The 26,576-nt window shown below is 41.5% G+C and overlaps 2 protein-coding genes, 1 long non-coding RNA gene and 1 pseudogene across 3 annotated transcripts; 2 read left to right on the forward strand and 2 right to left on the reverse strand.

Moving 5' to 3' along the window:
• Positions 1–5,512: 5,512 nt before the first annotated feature.
• On the forward strand, positions 5,513–9,248 carry LOC130738690 (uncharacterized). Its single transcript, XR_009019526.1, has 3 exons — positions 5,513–5,993; positions 6,334–7,871; positions 7,993–9,248. It is a non-coding gene; the product is annotated as an uncharacterized LOC130738690 (long non-coding RNA).
• Positions 9,249–9,383: 135 nt separating this feature from the next.
• Positions 9,384–22,402, reverse strand: LOC130738683 (methylecgonone reductase-like; annotated as a pseudogene).
• Positions 16,639–17,978, forward strand: LOC130738687 (uncharacterized). The gene is made up of 2 exons (XM_057590790.1): positions 16,639–17,559; positions 17,665–17,978. The coding sequence occupies exons 1-2, from the start codon at positions 16,813–16,815 to the stop codon at positions 17,848–17,850; spliced, it is 933 nt and encodes a 310-aa protein (XP_057446773.1). The 5' UTR covers positions 16,639–16,812; the 3' UTR covers positions 17,851–17,978.
• LOC130738685 (protein MAINTENANCE OF MERISTEMS-like) lies at positions 18,689–20,661 on the reverse strand. Its single transcript, XM_057590788.1, has 3 exons — positions 20,025–20,661; positions 19,180–19,940; positions 18,689–19,087 (listed from the first exon to the last, which is right to left on the reverse strand). The coding sequence occupies exons 1-3, from the start codon at positions 20,044–20,046 to the stop codon at positions 18,767–18,769; spliced, it is 1,104 nt and encodes a 367-aa protein (XP_057446771.1). The 5' UTR covers positions 20,047–20,661; the 3' UTR covers positions 18,689–18,766.
• Positions 22,403–26,576: the final 4,174 nt, after the last annotated feature.

The following is a 26,576-nucleotide window of genomic DNA, read 5'->3' on the forward strand; positions in this document are numbered from 1 at the left end:
CCAACACTTTGAGTGCGAGGAAGCACTAGTTGATCATTCTGGAGAACTTTCAGGTGAGGGCTTCTCACTGAATCTCTAGTTAATGCTTAGGGTCGATGTTTCGACATTGTCTACTGTTTATGCACTGAGATTGTGTGTGATTGAAAATGTTTTCTGAGGCTTCGGCTGACAATGTAGATGATTCATCTACTGAATGTTTTTTGAAGATTGACTTACATGCTATGTGTTATGTGGGTAATCTAGGATGTGTGGTGCATGCTTTATATGCTAAGTGCTAAGTGTTTATGATGCGATTTATCGATATATGACATGTTGTTGATTGTGATGATTTAAATATGCTTTACACTGGAAATCTGAGATTCTGAATGGTGAGAATAGCGGGCAGGTCATGCCGATTTTATTTTGAGAGTTTTGAGAAAGTTTGATAGGACGAACGAGGTTCGGGCCTTGATTTTGTTTAGTGGATCGAGACATCCTCTGGAAGCGACTTGGGATTGGTAGATCCTGCAAATGTATAAGACTTGCGATAAGACAAAATGGAATCTATTTTATAAAGAAAATTCATAAGACCTTAAATAACCTCTAAATCTTTAAGTAATGATAACAACCTCGAAGGAAGGCATTGGAAGTGAAATCTTAATTCTGGAAAACGAGGAGTGTCGTCGGATCCAAGTGTTGAGTATGTCGTTGTTGTGCTGTTGGAGCAGCGTTTGATGTCGTGCTGTTGGAGCAGCGTTGGTTGTTGTGCTGTTGGAGCAGCTATGTTGTTGGACTATCCTGGGGATAAGTCCGGGGAATTGATAGTTCCCGAGTATGTGATACTCTTGTGCTGTTGGAGCAGCTATGTGTTGTCGTGAAGTGTGTCTTTTGGTCGCAGAATCGACTTTACCTTAGGGTAAGCTTTTAGAGACTTTAACTTCCCTAGAACACGTGGCGACGTGTCGAGTGAGGACGGAGACGTTGTTTGACTAATCATTTTGCATACATGCAACATTAATGAGGTATTAACACAGGACGTACTCTGGACCTCGTCGGTTTCCAAAATGGTCATAAGACCCGGAATGCCGTGAAAGAGCGTTTGTAGACGTCTCTTGTAGCAGACCGAAATGGCAGACCTACGGGTTTACTGCTGATCTGACTACCCCTGTTGGAGTAAGAGACATCACGGGCCGAAATGGCACCACCGTGGCTGGTGAAGGGCTGATCCGATGATGTCCATCCGTTCCGGATTGCATATTGGTTGACTGGGTTAACCTGCATACATATCACGCAACATGCATACTGACTTAGTTGATGAGTGTGGTTGCTATTTGATAAACTTACTTGGAACATGCTAATTGTTATTATTGTCGTTATGATTTTGTGGAACATGCAACCCTAGGAATGATATCTCTAGTTATAAGCCTAAGTGGCTATCTATTAATTGTACCTATTGGGTTTATTATCTACATAGTTCTTTAGAGTTGACCCTCGCGTCTTCTGTGTGTGTTTTGGCGGACAACGCCTTTTGTCAGATGAATATTGCGGACTGGTACACCATGGTCCACCCTTCGGGGGGGATTAGGTATGAGATGATCGATCAGGACGACCCCGGGTCGTGGGTGGTTGACCCCGCGAGCCACCGAGCGACGTATTCGGGGCGTATCATGGAGGATCACGTGGACAGTGGAGGACTCTTGAGGTCAGGAGTGTTGAGGCGATGCTCTATCAGCTTCAACTTGCCACCGGGCGTTCACTGCGGACCAGGATTCGGAGGAGCACCGCCGCCACCGTCATCTTCAGAGGAGGAGGATCCCTCAGAGGAGATTCCAGTGGGAGTGCCTTCGGCAGGGTCTAGTGCACCCTCTGTTGCGATCATTGATGATCAGGGTTCGGGCCCTAAGCCCGTGAGTCCAGCATCGGAGCGCACTGCGGTTGCGAGGGGAGGACGGATAGGGTTAGTAGACTTGGTCGTTCTGGATTCTGATTCAGACGACGATCATGCTAGCACATAGTTTTGAGTGTTGGTATGAGCTCCTCGAGTTAGGATTAGTGTAGGAGTAGAGCTTTAGCTCTGACAGTCTTGCTTCATTTGTTACTTAGGGGACAGGGTAGATCCGCCTATAGCTTTTTGTGTGGTTTCCTTACGGGAATCACAGAGAGTTGGTTGGACTTAGGAGGTCTTATTTTCAGGCCATTGGGTCAGCTGATTTTCAGTTTTGAGGGATGGTGTTGCGGGCACTTCACCCTTTTCATTTGGTTTGTATATATTGCCTACGGGCGTCGCACTTTTCTTTCCGTCACTGGAGGTTACTCGTGACGAGGTTGTTACTTACAGCGGGGGCTGTTTATATATTGTATATTAATTCTATTGCTTTTCGCTTTTGGGTTTTATTTAATTCAGTCTTGTCTTAGTTATTATCAAAAAAAAAATATATTCACGTTTTTCCGCATTAAGTTTATTTTGGTTACTAAAGTGACGCCACCGAAATCGGGGTGTTACATTGTGGTATCAGAGCACGGTCGAGTCTTTCGGGAGTTGTTGGGGAATAGGTCTTCTGTGCTAGGTTGTGTGACTCTGCAAAGAGTGAAAATTGATTGTCTGCAAGCGATTTTTCGCTTAAAAAATTGATTGAAGTTATTGCTTAATCATATTGCATAGTATGCTAGATGCTATCTTGTCATGAGTACTAACTGTTTCTTTGACTAAGCATAGGATGTTATCCTAGTACCATGCTAACCTAGTATGCCTAACTCTTAAGAACCTAGATATTATCCTAGGAATGGATTGGTTGTCCCGCTATCATTGTCTTTTGGACTGCAACCGAAAGAGAGTGGTATTTCCTGATTCGGATCTTTCTGAGTATCTATCTGCCAATCACATTGGCGTCTCTTTGAACGAGGGATCTCAAGAGTATTCCGTTCTGCTGAGCTTGGAGAGTAAAGGGAATCCGGGAGTTGATAGTATTCCAGTGGTGAAAGAGTTCGCAGATGTTTTTCCTGGCGATGTACCTGGATTGCCGCCTGTACGCGACATTGAGTTTGCTATAGACATCGTACCGGGAACAGGGCCGATTTCGATTGCACCATATCGTATGGCACCTGCGGAGCTAGTGGAATTGAAGTCCCAACTCGAAGATCTTCTGTCGGAGGGATTCATACGACCAAGCGTTTCACCTTGAGGAGCGCCAGTATTATTGGTGAAGAAAAAGGACGGGAAGTCGAGATTATGTGTCGACTACCGACAACTGAACAAAGTAACCGTCAAGAATAGGTATCCGTTACCTAGGATTGATGATTTGATGGATCAACTGCGAGGAGCTACAATATTCTCGAAGATCGACCTGAAGTCGGGTTATCATCAAATCAGAGTCAAGACCGAGGATATTCAGAAGACGGCATTCAGAACCCGTTATGGACACTATGAGTACTTGGTGATGCCATTTGGGGTGACAAATGCGCCGGCAATATTCATGGCTTACATGAATATGACTTTCCATACATTCCTGGATCGATTCGTCGTGGTGTTTATCGACGACATTCTGATCTACTCAAAGAATGCTGAAGACCATGAGGAGCACTTGCGACAAGTTTTACAAGTGCTGAGGGAGAAGGAGTTGTATGCCAATCCTTCTAAGTGCGAATTTTGGCTCAAAGAGGTAAAATTCTTAGGCCATGTGATCTCTAAGGAGGGGATAGCTGTGGATCCAGCAAAGGTAGAGACCGTATTGTCGTGGGAACGGCCGAAGACAGTGACGGAGATCAGAAGTCTTGTCGGTTTGGCGGGATACTATCGTCGTTTCATCGAGAACTTCGCGAAGATAGTTGGACCTTTGACTCAACTGACGAGGAAGGACCAACCTTTTGCATGGACTGAAGCGTGCGAAACTAGTTTTCAGACGATGAAGGAACGGTTGACGACGTCACCTGTACTCGTCTTACCGCAACCGGAGGAACCTTATGAGGTATACTGTGATGCTTCGCATCAAGGTTTGGGATGTGTGCTGATGCAACATCGGAAGGTGGTTGCTTATGCTTCAAGACAACTGAAGGTGCATGAGAAGAATTATCCGACTCATGACTTGGAACTAGCTGCAATCGTATTTGCGCTGAAGATTTGGAGACATCACTTATATGGATGCAATTTCACCATATTCAGTGATCATAAGAGCTTGAAGTACTTGTTTGAGCAGAAGGAGCTGAACATGAGGCAGCGCCGGTGGATGGAATTTCTCAAAGATTACGAGTTCACTCTGCAATATCATCCTGGAAAGGCGAACGTAGTTGCTGATGCCTTGAGCAGGAAGATGCACATCTCGTCGATGATGGTGAAGGAGCTGCAACTGCTGGAACAATTTAGAGATTTGAGCTTGGATGTGAGATTGTCCGAAGGGGAACTGAAGTTCGGAATGATCAGAATCACAAATGGATTGATGGAAGAAATCCGAGACCAACAGTTACAAGATGAGTTTCTGCTCGGGAAAAGAAATTTGGTAAGTCAAGGTAAGGACCCAGAATTCAAGGTAGGAAGTGACAATATCCTACGGTGCAAGGATAGGGTTTGTGTGCCTAACAACCCTGACCTGAGAAGATTGATTATGGATGAAGGTCACAAGAGCAAGTTAAGTATCCACCCTGGAATGAAGAAGATGTATCAGGACTTGAAGGTGAATTTTTGGTGGCCAGGAATGAAAAGACAAGTGGCTGAGTATGTAGCTGCATGTCTGACATGTCAGAAGGCGAAGGTGGAGCATCAGAAGTCTTCAGGTATGCTACAAAGCTTGGATGTGCCAGAATGGAAATGGGATAGCATATCGATGGATTTCGTCGTGGCTTTGCCAAGAACTCAGAAGGGATACGATTCTATTTGGGTAATCGTGGATCGACTGACTAAGTCGGCTCATTTCGTACCGGTGAGGACTACGTACAACGTGGAGAAACTATCAGAGTTATATATAGCGGAGATTGTACGACTTCACGGAGTACCGACAAGTATTGTATCCGATCGAGACCCGAAGTTTACATCACATTTTTGGGGAGCTCTTCAAGAAGCTTTGGGAACAAGGCTGAGACTAAGTTCTGCTTATCATCCTCAGACTGATGGACAGACTGAGAGAACTATTCAGTCGTTGGAGGATTAGCTACGCGCGTGCGTTCTGGACAACAAGGGCAGTTGGGATACCTTATTGCCATTGATTGAGTTCACATACAACAACAGTTTTCATACGAGCATTGGTATGACACCGTATGAGGCTTTGTATGGCCGCAAGTGTAGAACACCTTTGTGTTGGTACCAAAACGGAGAAAATCTGTTGGTAGGACCAGAACTTCTGCAACAGACCACTGAGAAGATCAGAGAGAAGATGAGGACTTCTCAGAGTAGACAGAAGAGTTATGCAGATCAGAGGCGCAGAACTCTGGAGTTCGAAGAAGGAGATCATGTATTTCTGAGAGTTACTCAGACGACGGGAGTTGGTCGAGCAATCAAGTCAAAGAAGCTTACTCCCAAGTCCATTTTCTCTTCATTTTTTCCCCGGTCCCCCCAAAATCTGACCTGGTCCATAGAAAAAAACAAATTTTTTTCCCAGAGCTAGGGCAATTGCCCAAGCTAGCCGGGCGGTAAATCCGCCCCTGCGCACAGCAAGTACACGGCTCAATCTGGGGCAGTGATGATGATCGACTCAGGTTGTCTCAATCCGAATCTTTGTTCTACTCTATCATGTAACAAGAAAAAAACTTGTTCGATTCGGAGTATGTGGTGCCATCTCATCGCAAAGTGGCATCACAATATCACTTTCCATTCTGGTGTGAATTTCGACTATACACACTACTTTCTAATTCTCACCCTTTCTTCTCATGGATCTGCCACCACCATCTTCCCCAGTTTCCTTCACCTTCTCTGAGTTCCTCAGCTTCAGAGGCACCGATACCCGCAGTAGTTCAGTAGTTACCCACTTGGACACATGCCGCCAAAATACGACCAGATTCGTGGTTGGTATACGATTTGGAGCTAGGTAAAGTTTATTCATTGTTGCATCCAATTGACTGTGGCTGTTAATATTTTGGGTGAGCATCGAAAAATATGATTGATTAGGAGAGGGTAGTCAAAATCGGATCCAACTATATGATAATAGTTTTCTGTTGAATATTTGGTAATTTAGCCACCAATGTATTAATTTTTGGTGTAGAAGATAGTTTATATTGACAAGAGCCACCAGGTCCATGATTTTGCTTTTTTAGCTTTTATATTTTGTTTGTGCAATTTTACATTTATCTTAGTATTTAAGGTTAAAACATTGATATATTGTTTATTTTGATGTGATGATGTTCACACAAACTCATTTGATTTGGCAGGATTGAATATGGCCTAAGGTTCTTTTGATTCTTGATGAGGTTGACAACTGGTGTGCTGCAAGCTATGGTTGGAGGATCCGATTGGTTTGGTTCAGGTAGAGTTATGGTTGGAGGATCCGATTGGTTTGGTTCAGGTAGCAGAATTAGTGGTTCGACCGAATGTGAGTCAATGCACCTTAAATAAGGAAGAAACGATTTTGAATGCGGCAACTTGTGCTTGTGCTCTTCCATTGGTTTTGGAAGTAATAGATTTCAACTTGTCTAGAAAAAGTGGGAAAAAATATGAGTAAGCTTTGATGCTTTGGAGGAAGAGGAGCTAAATGTTTTCTTGACGTAGCTTGTTTCTTCTAAGGATATGAATTGGCAGAGGTTGAGGATATACTTCATGCTCATTATAGTGACAACATGTAGAGGCTTGTCGGATGAATAATTTGTCAAAGATTAGTTGTGATGGTAACATGACATTACATGATAGGAACAATGGTAAAGATATTGTCTGGAATCACCGAAAGAGTTTGGGAAACACATGAATTCAGGGATTTCGAGTTCTAGAAGACAATATGTTAGTAAGACTGATATGAATGGTCCGGTTTTCATCTTCAACCTTGCTCAAGTTACACTTGTTTTTTACCCTTTAATAATATGTAATTTCTCTAAATATGCGCATTTAAGTCTTACATGTTTTTTTGTTTTTGTTTTTATGTTATCAGCGAACTGGTGAAATATCCTTCAAAATATATCATCTCATTTTAATACAAAGAAAATTGCCATATGAAAGTTACCTGATAATTGCTGAGTCATTTCAAGTAGCTGGCTTATTGAAGAAGGCAAGTGTAATATTTCCATTTCTATTTTCCCCAATCTTATATATTTATAAATTCTCTTCAAGATGATTCATATGGTTTATTTGTTTCATTTCATTATTTCTATGTTTTTTGGTTGAAGTTTCTGAATTTAGAAAGTTTGAATCTTGTCTAGTGTTAGTGGTTAACGGAGATACCTGATGTATCTGGTTTGTCAAATTTAGAAGAATTCTCATTTCAGTATTATTGGAGCTTAACTAGAATTCATAATTCAGTTGGTTTCCTAGATAAATTTAAAATTGAGTGCTTCTAATGTGGCATGCTTTTCCACCCATCAAGCTGACCTCTCTTGAATGAATCGAACTTCCATGTTGTGATAGTCTTTGTTTTTCAGAAATATTAGGAAAGTTGGAAAATATGACAGAGCATGGGTTGTAGGGAAACTTTACTTGGCTTCGAAAATTATGACTGGAGCTATGTGGAATGCTTATTTTTCCAAGTAGCATTTTTCACAATGGCATAACTGGTTAAGATTACCGCTTTGCAGTGCGGTGGTTGTCTTTCCAAAACAGAGCATGGGTGAAGAAAATGAGTTTGGTTGTGTAGAAGCTCTTTATCTCTCTGACTGCAACGTGTCAGATGAATTTTTTTGAATAGGTCTCGCGTTGTTTGGTAATAAGAAACATTTAAACTTGTCACAGCTGTTCCTGGGAGGATCCGAGAATTTTAAAACTTGTGAGTGTCTAGTTCAAGAAATTTACAAATCCTTTACTTCCTTGAGTGTAAGGATGTCACCGAGTCAGGTTTTGTGGAGCTTTTAATGTTGCTAAGCGTCGGACTTATTTATCATTTACAGGAACTCCATGATGCTGGAAACACCAAATTTTATTTCCATAAGATTCCAGAGTGGTTCCCTGCTGTAGCTCCCTGCTTTGTTAGTAATCCAATGGATAAGAACTCTTTACCAGGGGATTCCTCTTTCGAAGATTACTATTTCAAAGATTCCATTACAGTCACTTTGATTATGAATGGCTATTAATGTTTTACTTAACATTCTTGGATGCCAGCGTATCATACAATGCTTTTTGATGCAAACTGTAAGAACTGAAGATGATCTAGATGAAGGACTTCTAGAAATTAAACGGAACCATGCAAAGGTTGTTTGAGGTTTTGAACAATCTCCCAATCCTTGTAAGAAGGGAAGTCCCCAACTCCCCATGTATTCAAAGTAAAATGCATCTTGAAGGACATGATTCACCGATCCTTATAGCAAGAGAAAAGTAGATGATGATCTCAATGGTTCGAAATCACAATCATCCACCACTGAAAAAGTAGATGATGATCTCATTGGTTCAAAATCACAACCATCCACCACTGAAAAAAATAGATTCGTGGATATAGAAGTTTCGAAGACAATTTATGCAGCAGCAACAACGTATGGCATTGTTGTCACTGCAACAACATGGCTTATTGCCACAGCAAGTCAGCAACAGCGTATGAATTTATTGTCAGTCATATGGAACTTGGCATGTAATTTAACAAGAGAAAAGGAATACCACACGGTCAAAGGTGCATGATTATTTTCTTCTTTTAAAAATTACACGGTACTACTCTTCTAATTCAATTTGTTGTTTAAGTAGTCGCAAAGAATTTGCTTATGTTAGAAGAACTGAATGACAATAGTTTGTGAATTAGAATAAAATACTATTGTAAGTTCTGATTTATGTTAAATCAGCATATTCAATAATAGTCTGTGAAGTTGTTTCTAGAAAGGCAAACTTTGGTATTAATAGTGTCACTCAATTACCAAAGACTGAAAGAAACTGGAGTATTTTTTAGTTACTGATCTGAAGTTCAAGCCACTCCTGATTTTACTTCTTGCTGTGTCAAGATATGTAGGATTTAGAATCGTGATGACTACGCAATTATCTCCTACACCTGGCATCAGGCTTGCTATCCTGGATTCCAATTACGTTTTTGGGACTTTTTTGTGTTGGAAATTTAAACTCAAGTTTTTAATCATGTGTTGGCATGTATGTATATTGGCTAAATTTTAGTATGGGGACTGAGTTCATTATGAGTGTTGTAAGGATTATCATGTGTATCTACAATCTATAAATAGTATTGTGCTAGTCATGTGAACTGGAGAAAAAAGTGTACCATCTCTGATCTCATGTACTTTATTTATTTTGGTGGAATAGATGATCCTAATTATGTCTAGGAAAAGTTGCTTATGGTTCAATAACATAGGCATAATAACCTAATCTTCTCCCATTAAACTCAAGCAACCTGGAGATGCAAAGATACAAATAGATGCATATACTTGGGTACTTTATGTACTTTATTTATTTTGGTGGAATAGATGATCCTAATTATGTCTAGGAAAAGTTGCTTATGGTTCAAGAACAATTTGCTGCTACTAGGAAAGATTTCAGGGGTCATTATCCCAGAGTTCTTCAAATGACTTGTAAGGTCCATTTTTGGATATGAACATATCTCCAGAATACATCCTATGCTGTGGAATCTGGCTGAATTTCTGTGATTCCTCCGGGGTCAGCTCCCAATCAAATAGTTCAAGGTTTAGTTTCATCCTCTCCTTGTTGAAGCTTTTTACGATAGTGGTTGCCCCTTGTTCATATATCCATCTCAGTGCTATCTGCATGACAAGGGCATTGCTCAAGATGAATGTACATTTGTTAATCAATCCTCTGGTTGTCAAAATAATGAGATTATGTCCACATAAAAAATGTGGGACATATAAAACTGTTATCTTCATTTTTTAGATGGACATAATCTCCTTACTATTTTCTAAAATGAACTTCTCATATCTAGAAAAGTTAGAGCACCTGAGCCACATTCTTGTGTTTTGCACAAGCAATTTCCTTAAGGATTGGGTTCTCCATCACTGCATTTGAACCGTACACAGAATTGTAGGCTCCCAGGGGTGACCATGCACTTACATGGATTCCTTTCTGCTTGCAGAACTCTCTTAGTTTCCACTGCTGCCATGTTGGGCTCATTTCCACCTACAACCAAAGGAATCACCAAAAAAGGTGATAACCCGTGTCAAATTCAATCTGATATTTTAAAATTTTCATACCTGATTGACAGCAGGAGGGATGGTGGCATTTTCTAAGAGCTGGTTTAGCTTTTTGATGCCAAAGTTGCTGACACCAATGGATTTGGCTAACCCCAATCTGGAGCACTCTTCCATAGCTTCCCATGTTCCTTTCATGTCAAAGGGAATCACATCATCCTCTGTTACATTAATCCCTTGAGTTTCAGGCCTCAACCTCACTGGCCAATGAATCAAATAGAGATCTACATACTCCAGCCCCAGCTTCCTAAACAATTTCAAGGATACTTAGTGCATGTCAATCAATTCTGGGGTAGAAGCTTTTGAAAGTAACTTCTTAGTTTCAAAATTGATTATGAGAAAAGAGAAGCTGATCCCAACATGCTATTAGAATATAACCAATCAGAGGGATACAAAGGAGAAACAGATGAATTTGGATTCTCTTCCGTCAGAGATTTCCTAAATTCTCGTAGTCATGCAATCCGAGCCGTTTCATTAAAGATTAATCGGCACATTTTTTAAATTTATATCTACCATCCAATCATAAAGTATAAAATGTACGAACCTACCGATCTTAATCAAACCGTTCGGATCCCTCCAATGTGTGAATGTAGGATATCTTTGACTGCATGGAAATCGAATTCGAAACAAAGTGGGGTTGAGGATTGTACTTACTTCAGTGTGGTCTTGAGAGCTGGAAGAACAAGATCATGATGTGCATCTGTGCCCCATAGTTTAGAAGTGATGAATACTTCATCGCGGCTCTTGATGAGGCCGAGCTCTAAAGCTTTTGCGACAGCTTTGCCTAGAGGCTCCTCACTTCCATACAGAGCTGCAGTGTCAAAGTGTCTGTATCCTACTTCAAAGGCATCAATCAAGACAGAGGTGAGAGCTTCATGTGGTGGGAGAGGCATTGCTGCAGTTCCCATGCCAACCAGTGGCATCTTTTGCCCTGAGTTTAGCAACACCTTTGGGATTTTCTTCGCTTCCATAGTCTCTAATGGAAGAGAAGAGTTTGTGTAGATTGTGTTGTGATTACAATATATAGAAGAGAAGAGTTTCTAATGCAGTTACCACGATAAGAAGCGTTTCTAATGCAGTTACCAAGATAAGAAGAGCTTCATCGCGGTTTGGTTTGGTTTGTGTAGAATGTGTTGTGATTACAATATATAGAAGAGAAGAGTTTCAATGAAGTTACCAAGATAAGAGATGGATGGTGGCTATGCCTCGGAAAGAAGTTGAGAAGCATCAAGTTTGAATGAATAGACCATTCTACAAGGATTATTTGTCATTTTTCAATGTTCATTGTTGGGGATTACGCCCTTTTTTTTCAGGTCAACACTTGATTGGTACTTCAAACTTTTTATGTTTTCTATATAACTGATACACTGAAAGATTAGTTGTCAAGTGACTTGAAGCGAAATACTTTTTCAATGTTCATTGTTGGGGAGTACTACCTGCTGAATGTATCTGTTACTTCTCCTGCTATTAAATTTCTAACTGTCAAACATGAAGGAATTGATACTGACATATGCAAAGTGGGTTAAGAGATAGAGTTAATTACCAATTTAGCCTTTACCATTTGTTAAAGATAGATAGAAATATGTATCTTCATATTTATGTGTGATAATTGTTGTTCACTTGTAGTTTATGCAGTTTTAAATCTAATTATGTGTATCAGGTCATTTTTAATATGCCAAATTCATTATCAAATGATAGTATGTCCGGATTCCCTCTTAAAATCAATTTCAACACCAAGAAGCTACTTCTAAAAACTTCTGCTTAGAATTGATATGACTTCAGAATCAATGGTAGAGGTTTCTAGACATGCACTAGTTACTTCTTTAACAATTACTAGTATGATGTAAAGAAAAAGCACATAAAAGTTTTTTTAATTCAAGAACTTGTATACACTATTAAATACTACATGATATGAATTCAAAATAATAATTTCAGCAACTAAGTTGAGAGTTTATTAGTCTTTATCCTCCTTTGCATGATAAGCTCAGGCTTACAGGGGAATTGGATACTTCACACATTTGATTAGGATGTTGAAAATGTTTTTGTGTAGTGTAAAAATGAAACAAGATTCAGCCTTGTGTTGCATTTGATTATTTAAACGAGATTTCTGCTCAGGGGTCGCCATCCCAAAGCTCTTCCAAGGACTTGTAAGGTCCATTTTCAGATACATACATTTCAGCTCTGTACACCCTGCGTTGTGGAATCTGGCTGATTTTATCGGATTCCTCCTGGCTCAGTTCCCAATCAAATATTTCAATGTTTTGTTTCATCCTCTCCTTGTTGAAGCTTTTCACAATGGCACTTGCCCCTTGCTCGTATATCCATCTTAGTGCTATCTGCATAATCTCTATCTTAATATACTTCTGATGTTAGAACAACTAATATTCAGTGTCAATCTTTTGATGCAACAATTTCTGGGCAAATAATCTAATGTAATACATGGTACAAATAATTTCATGTGCATTAAGATTCTATTGAAAGGACCTGCTTTGTTCTTTGTTCCTTGGAGTTGGATATTTCTTGTGATACTTACCTATACCACCCAATTATGTTACTGGAAATTAATTTCAGGAAATGATCCATAAATGCAATTCTGATAATTTTTGTTAATGTGAGAATTCTCACAACACCCCCGTATGCCTAGGGTAGAACATTTAGAGTGTAGAATTTGCAGGAATGAATATGTGCGACCAATATATGGAAAATCTTCAATAAAATATACTCTCATACTATCTCAAAATTATTGGGGTGAAGATTGCTCAACTACTTATTTAGTTATATCTCAATGTGAGACTTCTTAGCAACAATTATTTCCAAAAATTAATTTCGAGTATAGATGGGTTTTGTGCGGTAAAATATTGGGTGATGCTAAAAGAAACCACGTGGAATTCTCACATGACATTTCTCAAGCTGAAATTTTGTGTAAAATTAATGTTTCACTTGATATTATCATGTGATACGAGAGAATTTTAATCCTCTTTGGAACTGTGAGTTGCAAGCATAGTGTTTTTATTTTGGTACACAAAATACAAGGGCAGATTGGTCGGTAGTTGAACAATGTGAACTATATTCTACGGCTGTTTTACCCTCAACCTAGATCAATGGGATAATCAATACTATTGGCAATTGCAAAGAACTCAAGTTTATTGACATCTTTTTTGCCAAAAGTTCATAGTTGTCATTGAAAATAGTTTCAGCTGTAATCATAAACAGCACCTGGGCTACACTCTTCTTTCTAGCCTCAGCAATTTCCTGAAGAATTGGATTCTCCATCACTGCAGATGAACCCCAAAATACTTTGTATGCTCCTAGTGGTGACCATGCACTCACATGGATTCCTTTCTGCTTGCAAAATTCTCTTAGTTTCCCCTGTTGCCATGATGGGTTCATTTCCACCTAAAGCCAAAAGCATAACCTATGAGTGTATTTCATCACACCACTATGACAGAATGAATAAACTTTTGCTAAATTTTTCTACCTGATTAACTGCAGGAGATATAGTGGCATTTTCTAAGAGTTGTGTGAGCTTTTTTATGCCAAAGTTGCTAACACCAATAGACTTTGCTAAACCCAATCTATAACATTGCTCCATTGCTTCCCATGTTCCTTTTATATCAAAGGGAACCACATCCTCCCCTGTAAAGTTGAAGCCTTCAACATCTTGTTTCAACCTCACTGGCCAATGAATCAAATAGAGATCCACATACTCCAACCCCAGCTTTCTAAACAATTCCAGCCCAAAAAATTAAATAAGAAAATAGAGAAGAGGCATAAACTTATAATAGCATGTCCGAATCAGCTTCTCTTTCATCAGAATCAATTCTGGATCCAGAATTGCTTCCGGCTTCATAATTAATTATAGAAGAGTTTCCAAATATACACTTAGAAGGTAAAAAGGGAGAGAATTATGCTCACTGGAGTGGGGATTTGGGTTTGGCACCCCACCCTTTAGGCTACGCGCCCCAGCATTTTTTTTTTATTCCAAAACTACCCATCGGTAAATGATTTGCCGATGTCAAAATAACAATCGGTAAATGATTTACCGTTATTGTTCCTCAGTATGAACACCTTTATCCCATTACTCAGAACACGAAGAACAATATCGGTCAATCATTAACCGATTCTTATATTGATATCGGTATATCATTTACCGATTGGTAATCTGGCAGTTTGATCACCTTTTCACCATTACTCCTCCCTCCACCAACCCCTCCACCATTACTCCTCCCTCCAACAACCCCCCACCAGCCCCCCATGACTCGCCCAAACTACCTTATTCTACCATTACTCCACTCCTCCCTCACATTTCACCTTCCCACCACCACCACCATCTCCACATTTCCACCACCACCACCACCACCAAGGGAAAGCTTTTAACTTCTGGTAAGTGGTGTTAGCTTTGGTACTTTATTTATAGTTAGTTTAAGTAGTTAGTTGTTAGTTTAAGTAGTTAGTTTAGTTAGTTAAGTTGGTAATTTAGGCTGCTGAATCGTGAATCGAATCGGTAAATGAATTGCCGTTAATGTATCGGATTATGATTTACCGTTATTATACCGGAATTTGATTTACCGTTTTTGTTCCAGGGATGACAGAGTCCTTTTTCTTTGGTGAATCACAATTGATACATGCTGCTGGATTGGAAAATGATAATCCAAAGGAGCAACCATCACTAGCTGAACCTCCGATTATATCTATAGATGTCTCTCATTTGTATCATACTGATCAGGTACTCATTGCACAAATTTTTGCATGCTTTGTTTATGCCTTGTTTTATGCCTTATGCCTTGTTTATCCTGAAACAGCGTTTCCCTTTGAAAGATGATCTTATGAAATGGGTTCGCGACATTTCTATGGCAAATAATTTTGTTTTGGTGACAACAAAGTCTGATAGTGGTGCGAAGGGAAGAAAAGAATATGTCATTCTGGGGTGTGAGAAGCATGGTGCGTATATTCCCTACAGAGAACCGGATCTTGTTGAAGGAACATCAACACAAAAGACAGGTTGTCCTTTTAGGCTAAAAGGACGACGTACGAAAGATGATAAAGGTTGGTGGTTGAAGGTGATGGACGGTAGACACATCCATCTCGCAGCTGAGTCACTAGTTGGCCACAATTACGCTGGTAGACTGAATAGTGAGGCGAAGGAGGACGTGATAAATCAGGCTAAGACTTGGGTTCCACCTAGAAAGATGTTGGCGTCCTTGAAGGAAAAAGATCCTTCAAACTTGACTACCATCCAACAAATTTATGGTGTTTGCAAGCGGTTCAGACAATCCGTTCGTGGGTCACTGACAGAGATACAATACTTGCTGAAGAAGTTGGACGGTGAGAAGTATGTTCACTTCGAACGAAATGAACCCGGATCGGAAGTGATTAGAGATATATTTTGGGCTCATCCGAATGCCGTCAAACTTTTCAACACATTCCCATATGTAGTGATCATGGATTGCACATACAAGACCAGCAAATACAAACTACCCTTGCTCGAGATTGTTGGCCTGACCTCCACGGATAAAACATACTCAATAGCATTCTGTTACATTGGCAGTGAGACCACAGAGGACTACATTTGGGCATTGGAGTGTATGAAGTCTCTGATTTCCGACCAATCCAGGTTGCCTAGAGTGATTGTGACGGATAGAGATCTTGCTTTATTGAGTGCTGCTTCACAAAGCCTTCCCACCACCACCCATTTACTATGCTTGTGGCACATCAACAAGTGTGTTTTGGCAAAGTGCAAAGAGTATGTTGGCACGGATGATTTTGCTCAAGAGGTTATGGACAAGTGGGCCGAATTGGTAGATGCTCCAACAGTTCCAGAATTTGAAGCTCATTGGATTGAATTGTTTAACATGTGCAAGCATAAACACAAGTTGAAATTTTCCACTTATTGTTCTACTACATGGTTGGTCCACAAGCAGAAATTTGCCAAGGCATGGACAAATCATGTGATGCATTTTGGAACAACAACAAGTAACAGGTACAAAAATTATGTTATGACTTGTTATATGTATTTCATTTCATAGATTATTACAATATTAATTCTTACATGTGCGTTGTTGGTTTGCAGGGCTGAAGGTGCACATGCCAGCTTGAAGTTGATGTTGCGGAACAGTAAGGGTGACCTGGCCACATCATGGAATGCGTCGCATAGTTTGACCACCAATCGCCACACTGAGATAGTAGCATCGTTTGAGCGCAGTATGAATAAAATTGATCACCTTTTCAAGACCCCTTTCTACACAAATATTAGGGGATTTGTGTCAATCAAATGCCTGAAACTCATTGATGCTGAACTGACAAGAATGCGAGCCTGCGGCGGCAGATGCGATTGCTTATTGAGAGAGACTCATGGACTACCTTGCGGTTGTCAACTTGCAGGTTACCGGTCAACCACTCTCCTCTCAACTACTTCCAATTATTTATATTTGTGATTCAATGTAACATGTCTGTGAACTTGCAGATTATGAGAGGATTCCGTACGAGGCCATTCATCCATTCTGGAAGAGCCTAAGTTGGGAGCATGTACCTGTTGCAGATACTGGCAGCTCAGATATTTGCGGACTAAACCATGGAGAGATGCACCCAGAAGTTGAGGCACTGACACGTTATTTCCATTCTTTGGATACTGGAGGGCAGAGTATGGTAAGGAGGAAGCTTCAAGCGATATATTGTCCTGAAAGGAGTACACTATGTACTCCTGAGCTTCGGATAAAGTCCAACCGCACTCCTAAGTTGAAAGAGAGCAAACAACCCAAGGGTCGAGCAATAGGATCCTTGACTCGTGATCCTTCAGCGTTTGAACTTACAGACAAGAAGATTAAAGAGGAAAAGAAGTCTTCACAACCAGCAAAGAGGAAGAAGCGTGTGAAGAAGTCTGATACAAGCCATTTCATGTGTAACTTTCCAGCCTTTCTCCATCCATATATTGGCACAATTACAGATGTTGAGGATGATGGTAACTGTGGCTATAGATCCATTGCTGCATTAATGGGGCATTCCGCCGGTCAGGACGGTTGGCCTTGGGTTAGGGCTACATTGATACAAGAACTTGAGACCAATGTGGTAATGTATAATAGGATGTGGGGCACAGATGTTGTTTATGGCTTACATAATCGTCTCACTCTTCCTATTGGTGACCCGGCCACCCCTGACAAATGGTTTCAACTGCCAGAGATGGGATACCTTGTTGCCACAAAGTACCAATTGGTTCTCGTATCCTTATCCTCTATGGGTTGTAACACATACTTTCCACTGATAGGAGCCGGCCCACGAGATGAGCATTCTGTTATAGCTATTGGACATGTGATAAATCACTGGGTACAGGTATATTTTGACCAAATACACTAATATTTTAGTTGCCTACTAGCTTGTCGATTAATTTTTGTATGTGGAAGTTATCTAATTTTATGGTTATTCTCTAAAATGCAGCTCCAATTAACTCATGGACATCCTATGCCGACTATTGCTCCCCAGTGGGAATGGCACAGTGATCTTGCCTCCAAATACTGGCGCAACCTATATGGTCCACGTTTAGGCATGTATGATGCACAATTCCAAGCTTGGCTTGGTGCTTTTAGTGGTCATGCGGACTATGTGGACATCACCACAGATTGAATGTTCTTGTATTGTGTAATATTAATTTGTAAACTCTCTGTAATTTGGTAGAATGTGGCCCTTATCACAGGTTGTTGTTAATGATGAAAATCTAGACATCATCGTAGATTGGCAGGTTCATGCGTGTACTTTTGGTAATGTTAATTTGATGCACTTTTGGTAATGTTAATTTGATGCACTTTTGGTAATGTTAATTTGATGTACTTTTGGTAATGTTAATTTGATGTACTCTTGTCATTTTCATTTTCATTACCCTCCACCACCAACCCTGACATTACTCTCAACCACCAGCCCCAACCACTCTTCTACCATCCACCAGTACACCTTAAATGTTTTGACCGCACGCCTGAGCTATAAATATCTGTTGTGTCTTGCCTCTTCTTCTTACTCTTCATTCCTCATCTTCCTGTCTATTGTGTCTTGCCTCTTCTTATTACTCCTCTTTCTACACGATGGAACAAGACCCAAATCCATTCCTCCGCCATTGCAAAGGTCAAAGCAACAACTCTGGCAGCTCTCGTCCTCTCATTCCTGGCCCGGCTGGCGCCATCCAGGCTGCCATGTATGCCCGTAGATCCACCCCTAACACACCACTCATTCCGACCCAGGAAATCGTGAGGCGTGTGCTAGATCATGGATCAACCGAAACCGATCCTGATTTCAACTCACATGCTTGGCTATCAGCCCTGCAAGAGTGGGGAATAGCCACTCCGCTGGGCTCTCTGACAGCGAACGTTGAGAGGGTGGAGAATGTTGTTGCTGTTATCAAATCTTGCACTCCCAATGGGTTTGGAGATGCGAAAGTTACCCTCAAGGTATGTCTTGTCCTAACACGAACAAGGCAAGAGTCATAACATAACATAAAAAGTCCTAACATATACATAATAATGGATCCCACATAACAAGTGTAATAAAATCACTCTCCCCGACCCCGCCCCCTGCGACCTCTGGGTCCACGAGCTCGACCTCCACGAACACCCTCTCCAGGATCACCCTCTCCACGAGCTCTGCCTCCACGAGCTCCGCCTCCACGGGGTCTGCCTCCACGAGCTCTGCCTCCCGCAGCTGCGGCTCCTCGAATAGCAGAAAAGGCAACTCCCTGGGTACCAACGAAGGAACTCCGTCGAAAGAGATCGAGCGCCCTCTCCGTGAGGATCCGGGGCTGTGTCCCTGGAGCAAGAGCACCTGGCACCTCCAGGGACTGCTCCAACAACTCCACACCCCTACGTATGGCAGACTGCATAAAAATAATATACAAAAATAATTTCATTAACAAAAATCACAATTGAATGAATAAAAATAATATACAAGTTTAGAATCCAAACTTACCACGGCACTAAGCTCCTCCCTCCTATCCTCAGGGATGATGAACACATGTGACACTCTGCTATACCACCTCATGTAACCCTCCACCGCCTCTCCCGGATATGTAGCAGGTATCCCCTGAGGGCGGAGGTGCGGCTCAAACTCAGCATAGGCAGCATCTGTGGTCTCAGCAAGGGACCCCGTCGTCTGGATCTCAGAGGGGTGTCGAGGGATGTCCTGTATGAAGCCAAACTGGCGCATAACCCGCTCTGGTAGATGTCGGCTCACAGACCGGCCGTAAGGTGTCCGGATGTAGCCGGAATAGAGGGCCCTGGGATCCCGCGGTCGAACATCTCGATGGTCCTCAAAAGGGGTCCATGTGATATCATCCACTATAAGCTCATCGAGCATGACTCGTCTCTCATCGAGTCCGGAATGCGCGATCCGAGACGTGGACCACCGCTGCGCCCTAGGCTGGTCCTGTGTGTAGCCGGGGACCTCCGTCCTGATAATGACGCTGCTGGATATGTACTCATACGCCCATGACAGCACGAGGGAGGTGAACCCACCGATCTGCGCTGTCTTCCTGCGGGATGCACGACTCAGCTGTTCGTACAACGAAGACAGCGCAATCGCACCCCACGCGTACTCCGACACACGACCGAGGTCCTCAAGCATCCCGATCCAGTAGACAGTAGTGTGGTAACCACCACTCTTGCTGGCAAAGAGGGTGGCACCAAGCTGGTTCACCAGCCAGATCCTAGCAGCATCCTCATAGCGTCCCCCTACAATGAAATGAATTAAGTTAACAGTTATTAATAATACTCTAAAAATAAATACAACTTAATAAAGTAATTATTAAGACATACCATCCATAGCAGACGTGTACATGGTCTTCAGAGTAATGAACCGAATGTTCTGGCCACCCGCCGCCTCAAACTCAGCCAGATAAGCAGCAACAGATCCTCCCAGGAGCTAGGCGCAGAGCGCTGCAACCTCGTCTCGCTCCCCTCTGCCCGGAGTGTAGAACCTCGACCCTGTGGGAAGATGGAGAAGAGCAGACACATCGTCCAGGGTGATAGTCATCTCCCCGAACGGCATGTGGAAGCTACTCGTCTCCTCATGCCATCTCTCAACAAGGGCCAGTATGACAGCTGGGTCTGTCTCCGGTAACCCGCACCAAGGCAGGTGATACAAACCCGTCTGCTGCAGCAGCTGTCGCACATGTGTGTGGGCCTCTGAATCGCCATCACAGGGGAGGTTCCATACCTTCCCCCCAACAGTGGCCACCCTCAATGTCCGACGGTCCACGTACCGCGGGTCTGTGCGAAGAAGTGCCTGCCACGTCCAAGGAGCCTTGTGGTCAGGATAATGCGCAAGAAGCGACAGATCCTCAGGCCCCCCGGGAAACGGTGCCACCCTCTGGATGAGGTCGTCATCCGCACCGCCCTCTGCACCGCCCTCTGGCACCACATCTGGCATAACATCAGCAGCATCAATCTCCTCCTGCAGAATAAGAGGCTCCTCCTCCTCACCACTAAGCTCAGAAGAAGAAGAAGAATCCTCGCCACTAGGCTCAGAAGAAGATGTCTCCTGACGAGGTAACTCAGCCATCGGAGACAACGGAGCAGGGTCCAGCTCAGCCGGAGCCCTAGTAGCAGACGGAGCGGGGGTAGCTGACGGAGCCCCGACCGGAGTAGCAGATGGAGCCGGGGTAGCTAACGGAGCCTCGACCGGAGTAGCAGATGGGGATGGAGACGGAGCTGAAGCCTCTACCGCCTGAGTGGCTGCAATATGGTCGCCGCGCCTGGTAGAAGCATGCAAGCGCTCGTGTCGATCCGCTGGATCCTCACTAGTAGAAGCATGTCGTGACCTCTTCCTCCCGCCCTTCATTCTCGCTATCTGTGCAAAACAAACAAATTTAACAATACTTGTCATAATAAGTAAAGCATTTTCACATATGAGCATATCATTTGAGTCATTTTTTAACTTAATCAGGAAATTTCCAATCAATCGTTTAGCAACTAACCATAGGAAAAGGAAAATATAGAGAATTAGTTGTTAGTTTGCATGTGAATGTGATTAAATTAAATTTCTAGCTGTGTTAAGGTCAAGCAACCATCATCACAAGCAAACAAAAACAATAAACAACTTTCCTAATTACAACACATGAAGCATATGATTTGAGCGCTTAATCTTTTCCAATAAACAATAAACAATAAACAACTTTCCTAATCACAACACATCAAATCTATCTTGATTTTTTCCAATTCTCAACAAATCAGCAAAGTAATCCTGGAAGCTAAATACATGCCATGGTTAAATATTGGAAATAAATTTTGGAAGTCTGCACTGTCATACTGTCATATCGGAAAATCATTTTCCATTACCATATCGGAAAATCATTTTCCATTATCATATCGGAAATTGATTTTTCGATATTACAGTAAACCCAGAAACAGACCCAAATGCACCCCACTCGTGCCCGTACTCGTTTCATGGAATTTCAGGCAACAAAACACAACAAAACCTACCTCTAATCATCAATCAACTACCCTAGTGTTCAACCATTGACCTAATTCAAACTTCAAATGTGAAAATCATTGAAATCAAAACTTACCTTTTGAATGTAATGGAATGGGTCTTTGTGGGAGCTTTGATGATGATTAGAACCGACCTTTGAGATGATTGAAGTGGTGGAACCGAGCTTTGAGAGAGGATGCGATTGAGGGAGGGAAATTTGGGTTTTGAAATAATGGGTTTCAAAACCCAAACTGTCGTGTTTATATGTTTTAAACACGATCGGTAAATGATTACCCGTTATAGAGTCGGGTAATCATTTACCGTTTTTAATCAACTGGTTTTCTGGTAATTTCGCCCCCCAAGGTGGGGCGGGAGGCCTAATGGGTGGGGTGTTAAACCCAAATCCCACTGGAGTGTGGTCTTGAGAGCAGGGAGAACAAGGTCATGATGTGCATCAGTGTTCCATAATTTTGAAGTGATGAATACTTCATCGCGATTCTTCATAAGGCCTAGCTCTAAAGCCTTGGATACAGCTTGGCCTAGAGGCTCTTCTGTACCATAAATAGCAGCATTGTCAAAGTGTCTGTAGCCAATGTCAATGGCATCAACCAAAATTGAGGTGAGTTCTTCATGAGGTGGAAGAGGACTTGTTGCAGTTCCCAGGCCTATTATGGGCATCTTTTTCCCTGAACTAAGTTCAAACTCTGGGACTTTCTTTCCTTCCATGTTCTCTTGTGTTGGTTGAATGCTCAAGGTTCCCACAATTCACTGTCTCATGTGTTAATCATAAGACTTGAGTTGTGGCTATTTTGTGTCCACGCCTTTGGTTACGTGAGTGAATGTTCAAGACCCACGCAACATACTATTGTTTTGTTCTTGGCTCTTTTTTGCCTAATGACAAACACAAGGTAGTGAAAAGATTGCTAATATTCTTCTATAAATCTTTTTTATTAATTTCTGAAGAAAACATTAATTTAAAAAGTAAATGCATTTAATATCTTATACATTTTCAATTGAGTAATTAGGAGGACTATTAAGAGAGAATAGCAACTAGGATAATTTCTCCGGTGAAATTGAAGAGTTCCGTGTCAAACTCAAGAAAATGGAATGAAAATACTGTCTTGATGCTGAGTACACATTATAGAGCTAACTTTATAATGATAACATGTTATAAATATGAAAATAATATATCTCCTAATTATGGGAATAAATTCTCTGATCTGTAACAGCTAATAAATAATTAATCTCAATTATAGGCTTGGTCAACTACAATTATATACAAGAATTAATTTGGTCAGTTACGGTTATTCAATTGATTAGTCAATCAATTCCTTTGACACCCCCCCCCCCCCTCAAATTGATGCTGGTAAGTCTACAAGCATCAATTTGCTAGCTAGGACATTGTGACACTGACGTGTCAAGGATTTGGTGAAAATATCAGCAATCTAAAAAACAGTTGAGACATGAGGTAGAGTGATAACTCGGCGGTCATAGGCTTCTCGTATAGAGTGACAATCAACCTCTATGTGCTTTGTTCGTTCATGGTATACTGAATTTGCTGCGATTTGTATGGCACTAGTGTTGTCGGCATGTAGTGGAATTGGTTGTGTTTGAGGGAACCCAAGATATGCAAGAAAGCCACGCAACCAAATTATCTCAGAGCAAGCACAGACATGGCGCGATACTCTGCTTCAGTTGATGACTTTGAGACCGAATCTTGTTTCTTGCATTTCCATGAGATTAGAGCATCACCCAGAAACATACACCAACCAGAAGATTTCCTTGTGTATGGACATCCGGCCCAATTAGCATCACTGTATGCTTGGAGCTGAAGTGATGATCCAGTAGGAAAGAATAAGCCACGTTTAGAGGTGCCAATGAGGTATCGAATGATGCAGTGTACTGCTGAAAGGTGCAAATGCCGAGGTGATTGCATGAACTTACTGACTGTGTGGACAGCAAAATAAATGTCTGGTCGGGTGGTGGTGAGGTAGATAAGACTACCTACCAGCTTGCGATATAAAGTGGGATCTTCTAGAAGGTCACCTTCATCCCGTCTATACTTCACATTAACTTCCATGGGGGTGTCTACTGAGGTCACCTTGGTGAGGCTAGCTAATTGGATCAGGTCTTGAATATACTTGTGCTGATTTAAAAATATGCCTTTGGGCTGATAATGTACCTCTAACCCCAAGAAGTAAGTGAGTTGTCCAAGATCTTTCATGCGAAAAGTTGAATGCAACAGTTGTTTAATTGTAGAAACAAGCTCTTGATCAGACCCTGTCCCACAATATCATCCACATAAACTAGGAGTACCACAATACCTTTTGAAGTCCTTTGTAGGAAAAGTGATGGATCATATTGGCTCTGTGAGAAGGAAAATCCATGTAGTGTGGATTGAAACTTCTCGAACCAGACTCTTGGTGCTTGTTTCAAACCATACAAAGATCGCTTAAGTTTGCAAACTGCATTAGGGGAGAGTGTGGGCATACCACTCACAAGTTTGATGTAAACTTCCTCCTTGAGATCACCGTGGAAGAATGCATTTTTGACATCCATCTGATGTAATGTCCAAGATTGGGAGGCAACAATTGCAAGAATAGTATGCACCATTGTCATCTTGGCGACAAGTGCAAAGGTCTCATCATAGTCAAGTCCATATTGTTGCTTATTTCGAAGAACAACCAGTCCAGCCTTGTACCGGTCTATTGAGCCATCCGAACGAAGTTTTATAGAAAACACAAACTTGCTGCCAAGAGGTTTGGCAGATGATGGACACAGAACCACATCTCATGTCTAATTTTCTTCTATATGCTAGAAGTTCTGTTTCAACAGCTTTTTGCCAACATTCATGCTCCATTTCCTGTTTATAAGAGGAAGGGATAGAAACATAAGATAAAGTTGCTGTCAAAGACAAGGGAGAGGTGAAACCATACTTTTTAGGTGGTTTACGAACGCGAGAACTGCGTTGTAGAAGGTCTGGTAGTGCAACATGTACTTGATCAACATGCAGGGAAGGATCTTGAATAGGCCTTGGAGGTTCTGGTGGCAGATTTGGAGTGACAATACCACGCCTTTGATACGTCAAGAGAGGTCTTGCTGATTGTGGTCCTATAGCAGAGTTAGAAGACAATGGCAAATAAACAGAAATTGAAGGAGAGATATGGTCTAGGTGAGATGCAAAAAAATATTTATTTTCTTGAAAGATGACATTTCTAGAGACCCAAATCCGACATTGACTATGATCATAACATAGAAAGCCTTTCTGGTGAGTAGAGTGTCCAAGGAAAGCACATTCAATAGATTGAGAAGTGAGCTTTGTGCGTTCTTGGGGAGGAAGATGAAGGTAACACACACAACCAAAGGTGCGAAGGTTAGTATATGTGGGTGGATGACCAAATAACCGAGTGAAAGGAGTGTCATTGTTCAAAGATGGAGAAGGCAAGCGGTTAATGAGATGCACAGCAGTGGAGAGAGCTTCACACCAGAATCGAGTTGGCACAAAACATTCCAACAAAGGGTTGTAGACAACATCAAGCAAATGGCGGTTTTTTCTTTCTGCTACCCCGTTTTGTTGGGGAGTTGAAAGGCAAGACTTTTGAGATACAATACCATTATTTTACAAGAACTCTTGAAACAAATGAGATGTGTACTCCCCTCCATTGTCAGAGCGAAGAATCTTAATTTTTGATGAAAATTGGGTTTGAACATAAGCATGAAATGATTTGAATGTAGAAAATACTTCAGCTTTTGAGCGCAAAAAAAAGAACCATGTGAAACGACTATAGCCGTCAATAAAAGTGACAAAATATTTGTAATTAGCATGTGATGTAACAGGTGCCATCCCCCATAAATCACTATGGATCATATCAAAAGGTTTTTCTACATTTGAATGATGAGTTGGAAAAGGTATAATTTTACTCTTGCCAAGTTTACACGAACTTCAATCAAACTGAATAGCACTAAGAGATGGAATCTTTTTATTTTCAAGGAAACCATATTTCAGCAAGTCATGAAGTACAACTGAGTTTGGATGACTAAGACGTTTATGCCACGTTTGGTAATCAACGTTAGCAGAATTACAAGAAACAAAAGGCAATGAAAGACATTGAGACAAAGGGAAATGGAGTGGAAAAAGACGTCCAACTTTAGGCCCCTTCATGATCATCTTCCATGTGTGTTGATCATGCACAAGACAACCAGATTTTCAGAATTCTATCCGACAGACATTGTCAATTAACTGACCAACATAAATAAGATTACTAGTGAGACCAGGAGAAACAAAAACATCTGTTAGAGTTGAAGAAATATCACTAGTGGCTGTAATAGGTAATTGGTTGCCACCAGCTGTATGAATCATGAGATTTCCAAAATATTTGGTGACATTAGTAAGGAATTGAGCATTATTTGTCATATGGTGGAAACCCCCAAGTCAAAGTACCAAGGGGAAGAGGTAGAGATAGACTTATTTGAGATTCCCAAAGCAGAAAATGCGAAAATGATCATTTGTTGAACTATTTCAGGAGTCAGAGTTTGAACAGGGGCATGAACTGCTAGGAATAGAAGAACCAGCCGAGGTAGTAAATGTTGTGACCGGTTGCTTTGGAGGTCTTATCGGACATTTTTTGATAATATGTCCATTCTTTTTGCAGTAATTGCAGTACTTTTTTGAACAATTTGTAGCAAGATGTCCAAAGCCTTTGCAACAAAAACATTGAACAACACTCATGTCTCGCCCTCTTGGCTTTCCTTGTGCTCATATGCCACTGGAACTGAGGGGGACTTTTGTTGTTCCATGAATGTTTGAGTGAGGAGGCGTTGTTCTTCACGAAATAGCTCATTGAAACATGAATCCAATGAGGGTACAAGGTTCTGATTCATGAGATTAGACCTGATGC

This window comes from Lotus japonicus, chromosome 2 (genome assembly GCF_012489685.1).
Source record: "Lotus japonicus ecotype B-129 chromosome 2, LjGifu_v1.2".
Taxonomy (NCBI): Eukaryota; Viridiplantae; Streptophyta; class Magnoliopsida; order Fabales; family Fabaceae; genus Lotus; species Lotus japonicus.

Bases quoted from the DNA above. Each gene is read 5' to 3' on its own strand.
- LOC130738687 (XM_057590790.1), top strand. From the start codon at position 16,813: ATGCACCCAGAAGTTGAGGCACTGACACGTTATTTCCATTCTTTGGAT. The intron at 17,560-17,664 runs GTATATTTTGAC...TCTAAAATGCAG, and splicing joins TGATAAATCACTGGGTACAG to CTCCAATTAACTCATGGACA.
- LOC130738685 (XM_057590788.1), bottom strand. From the start codon at position 20,046: ATGTACACGTCTGCTATGGATG. The intron at 19,941-20,024 runs GTATGTCTTAAT...ATTTCATTGTAG, and splicing joins GTACACGTCTGCTATGGATG to GGGGACGCTATGAGGATGCT. The intron at 19,088-19,179 runs GTAAGTTTGGAT...ATTTTTATGCAG, and splicing joins GGGAGGAGCTTAGTGCCGTG to TCTGCCATACGTAGGGGTGT.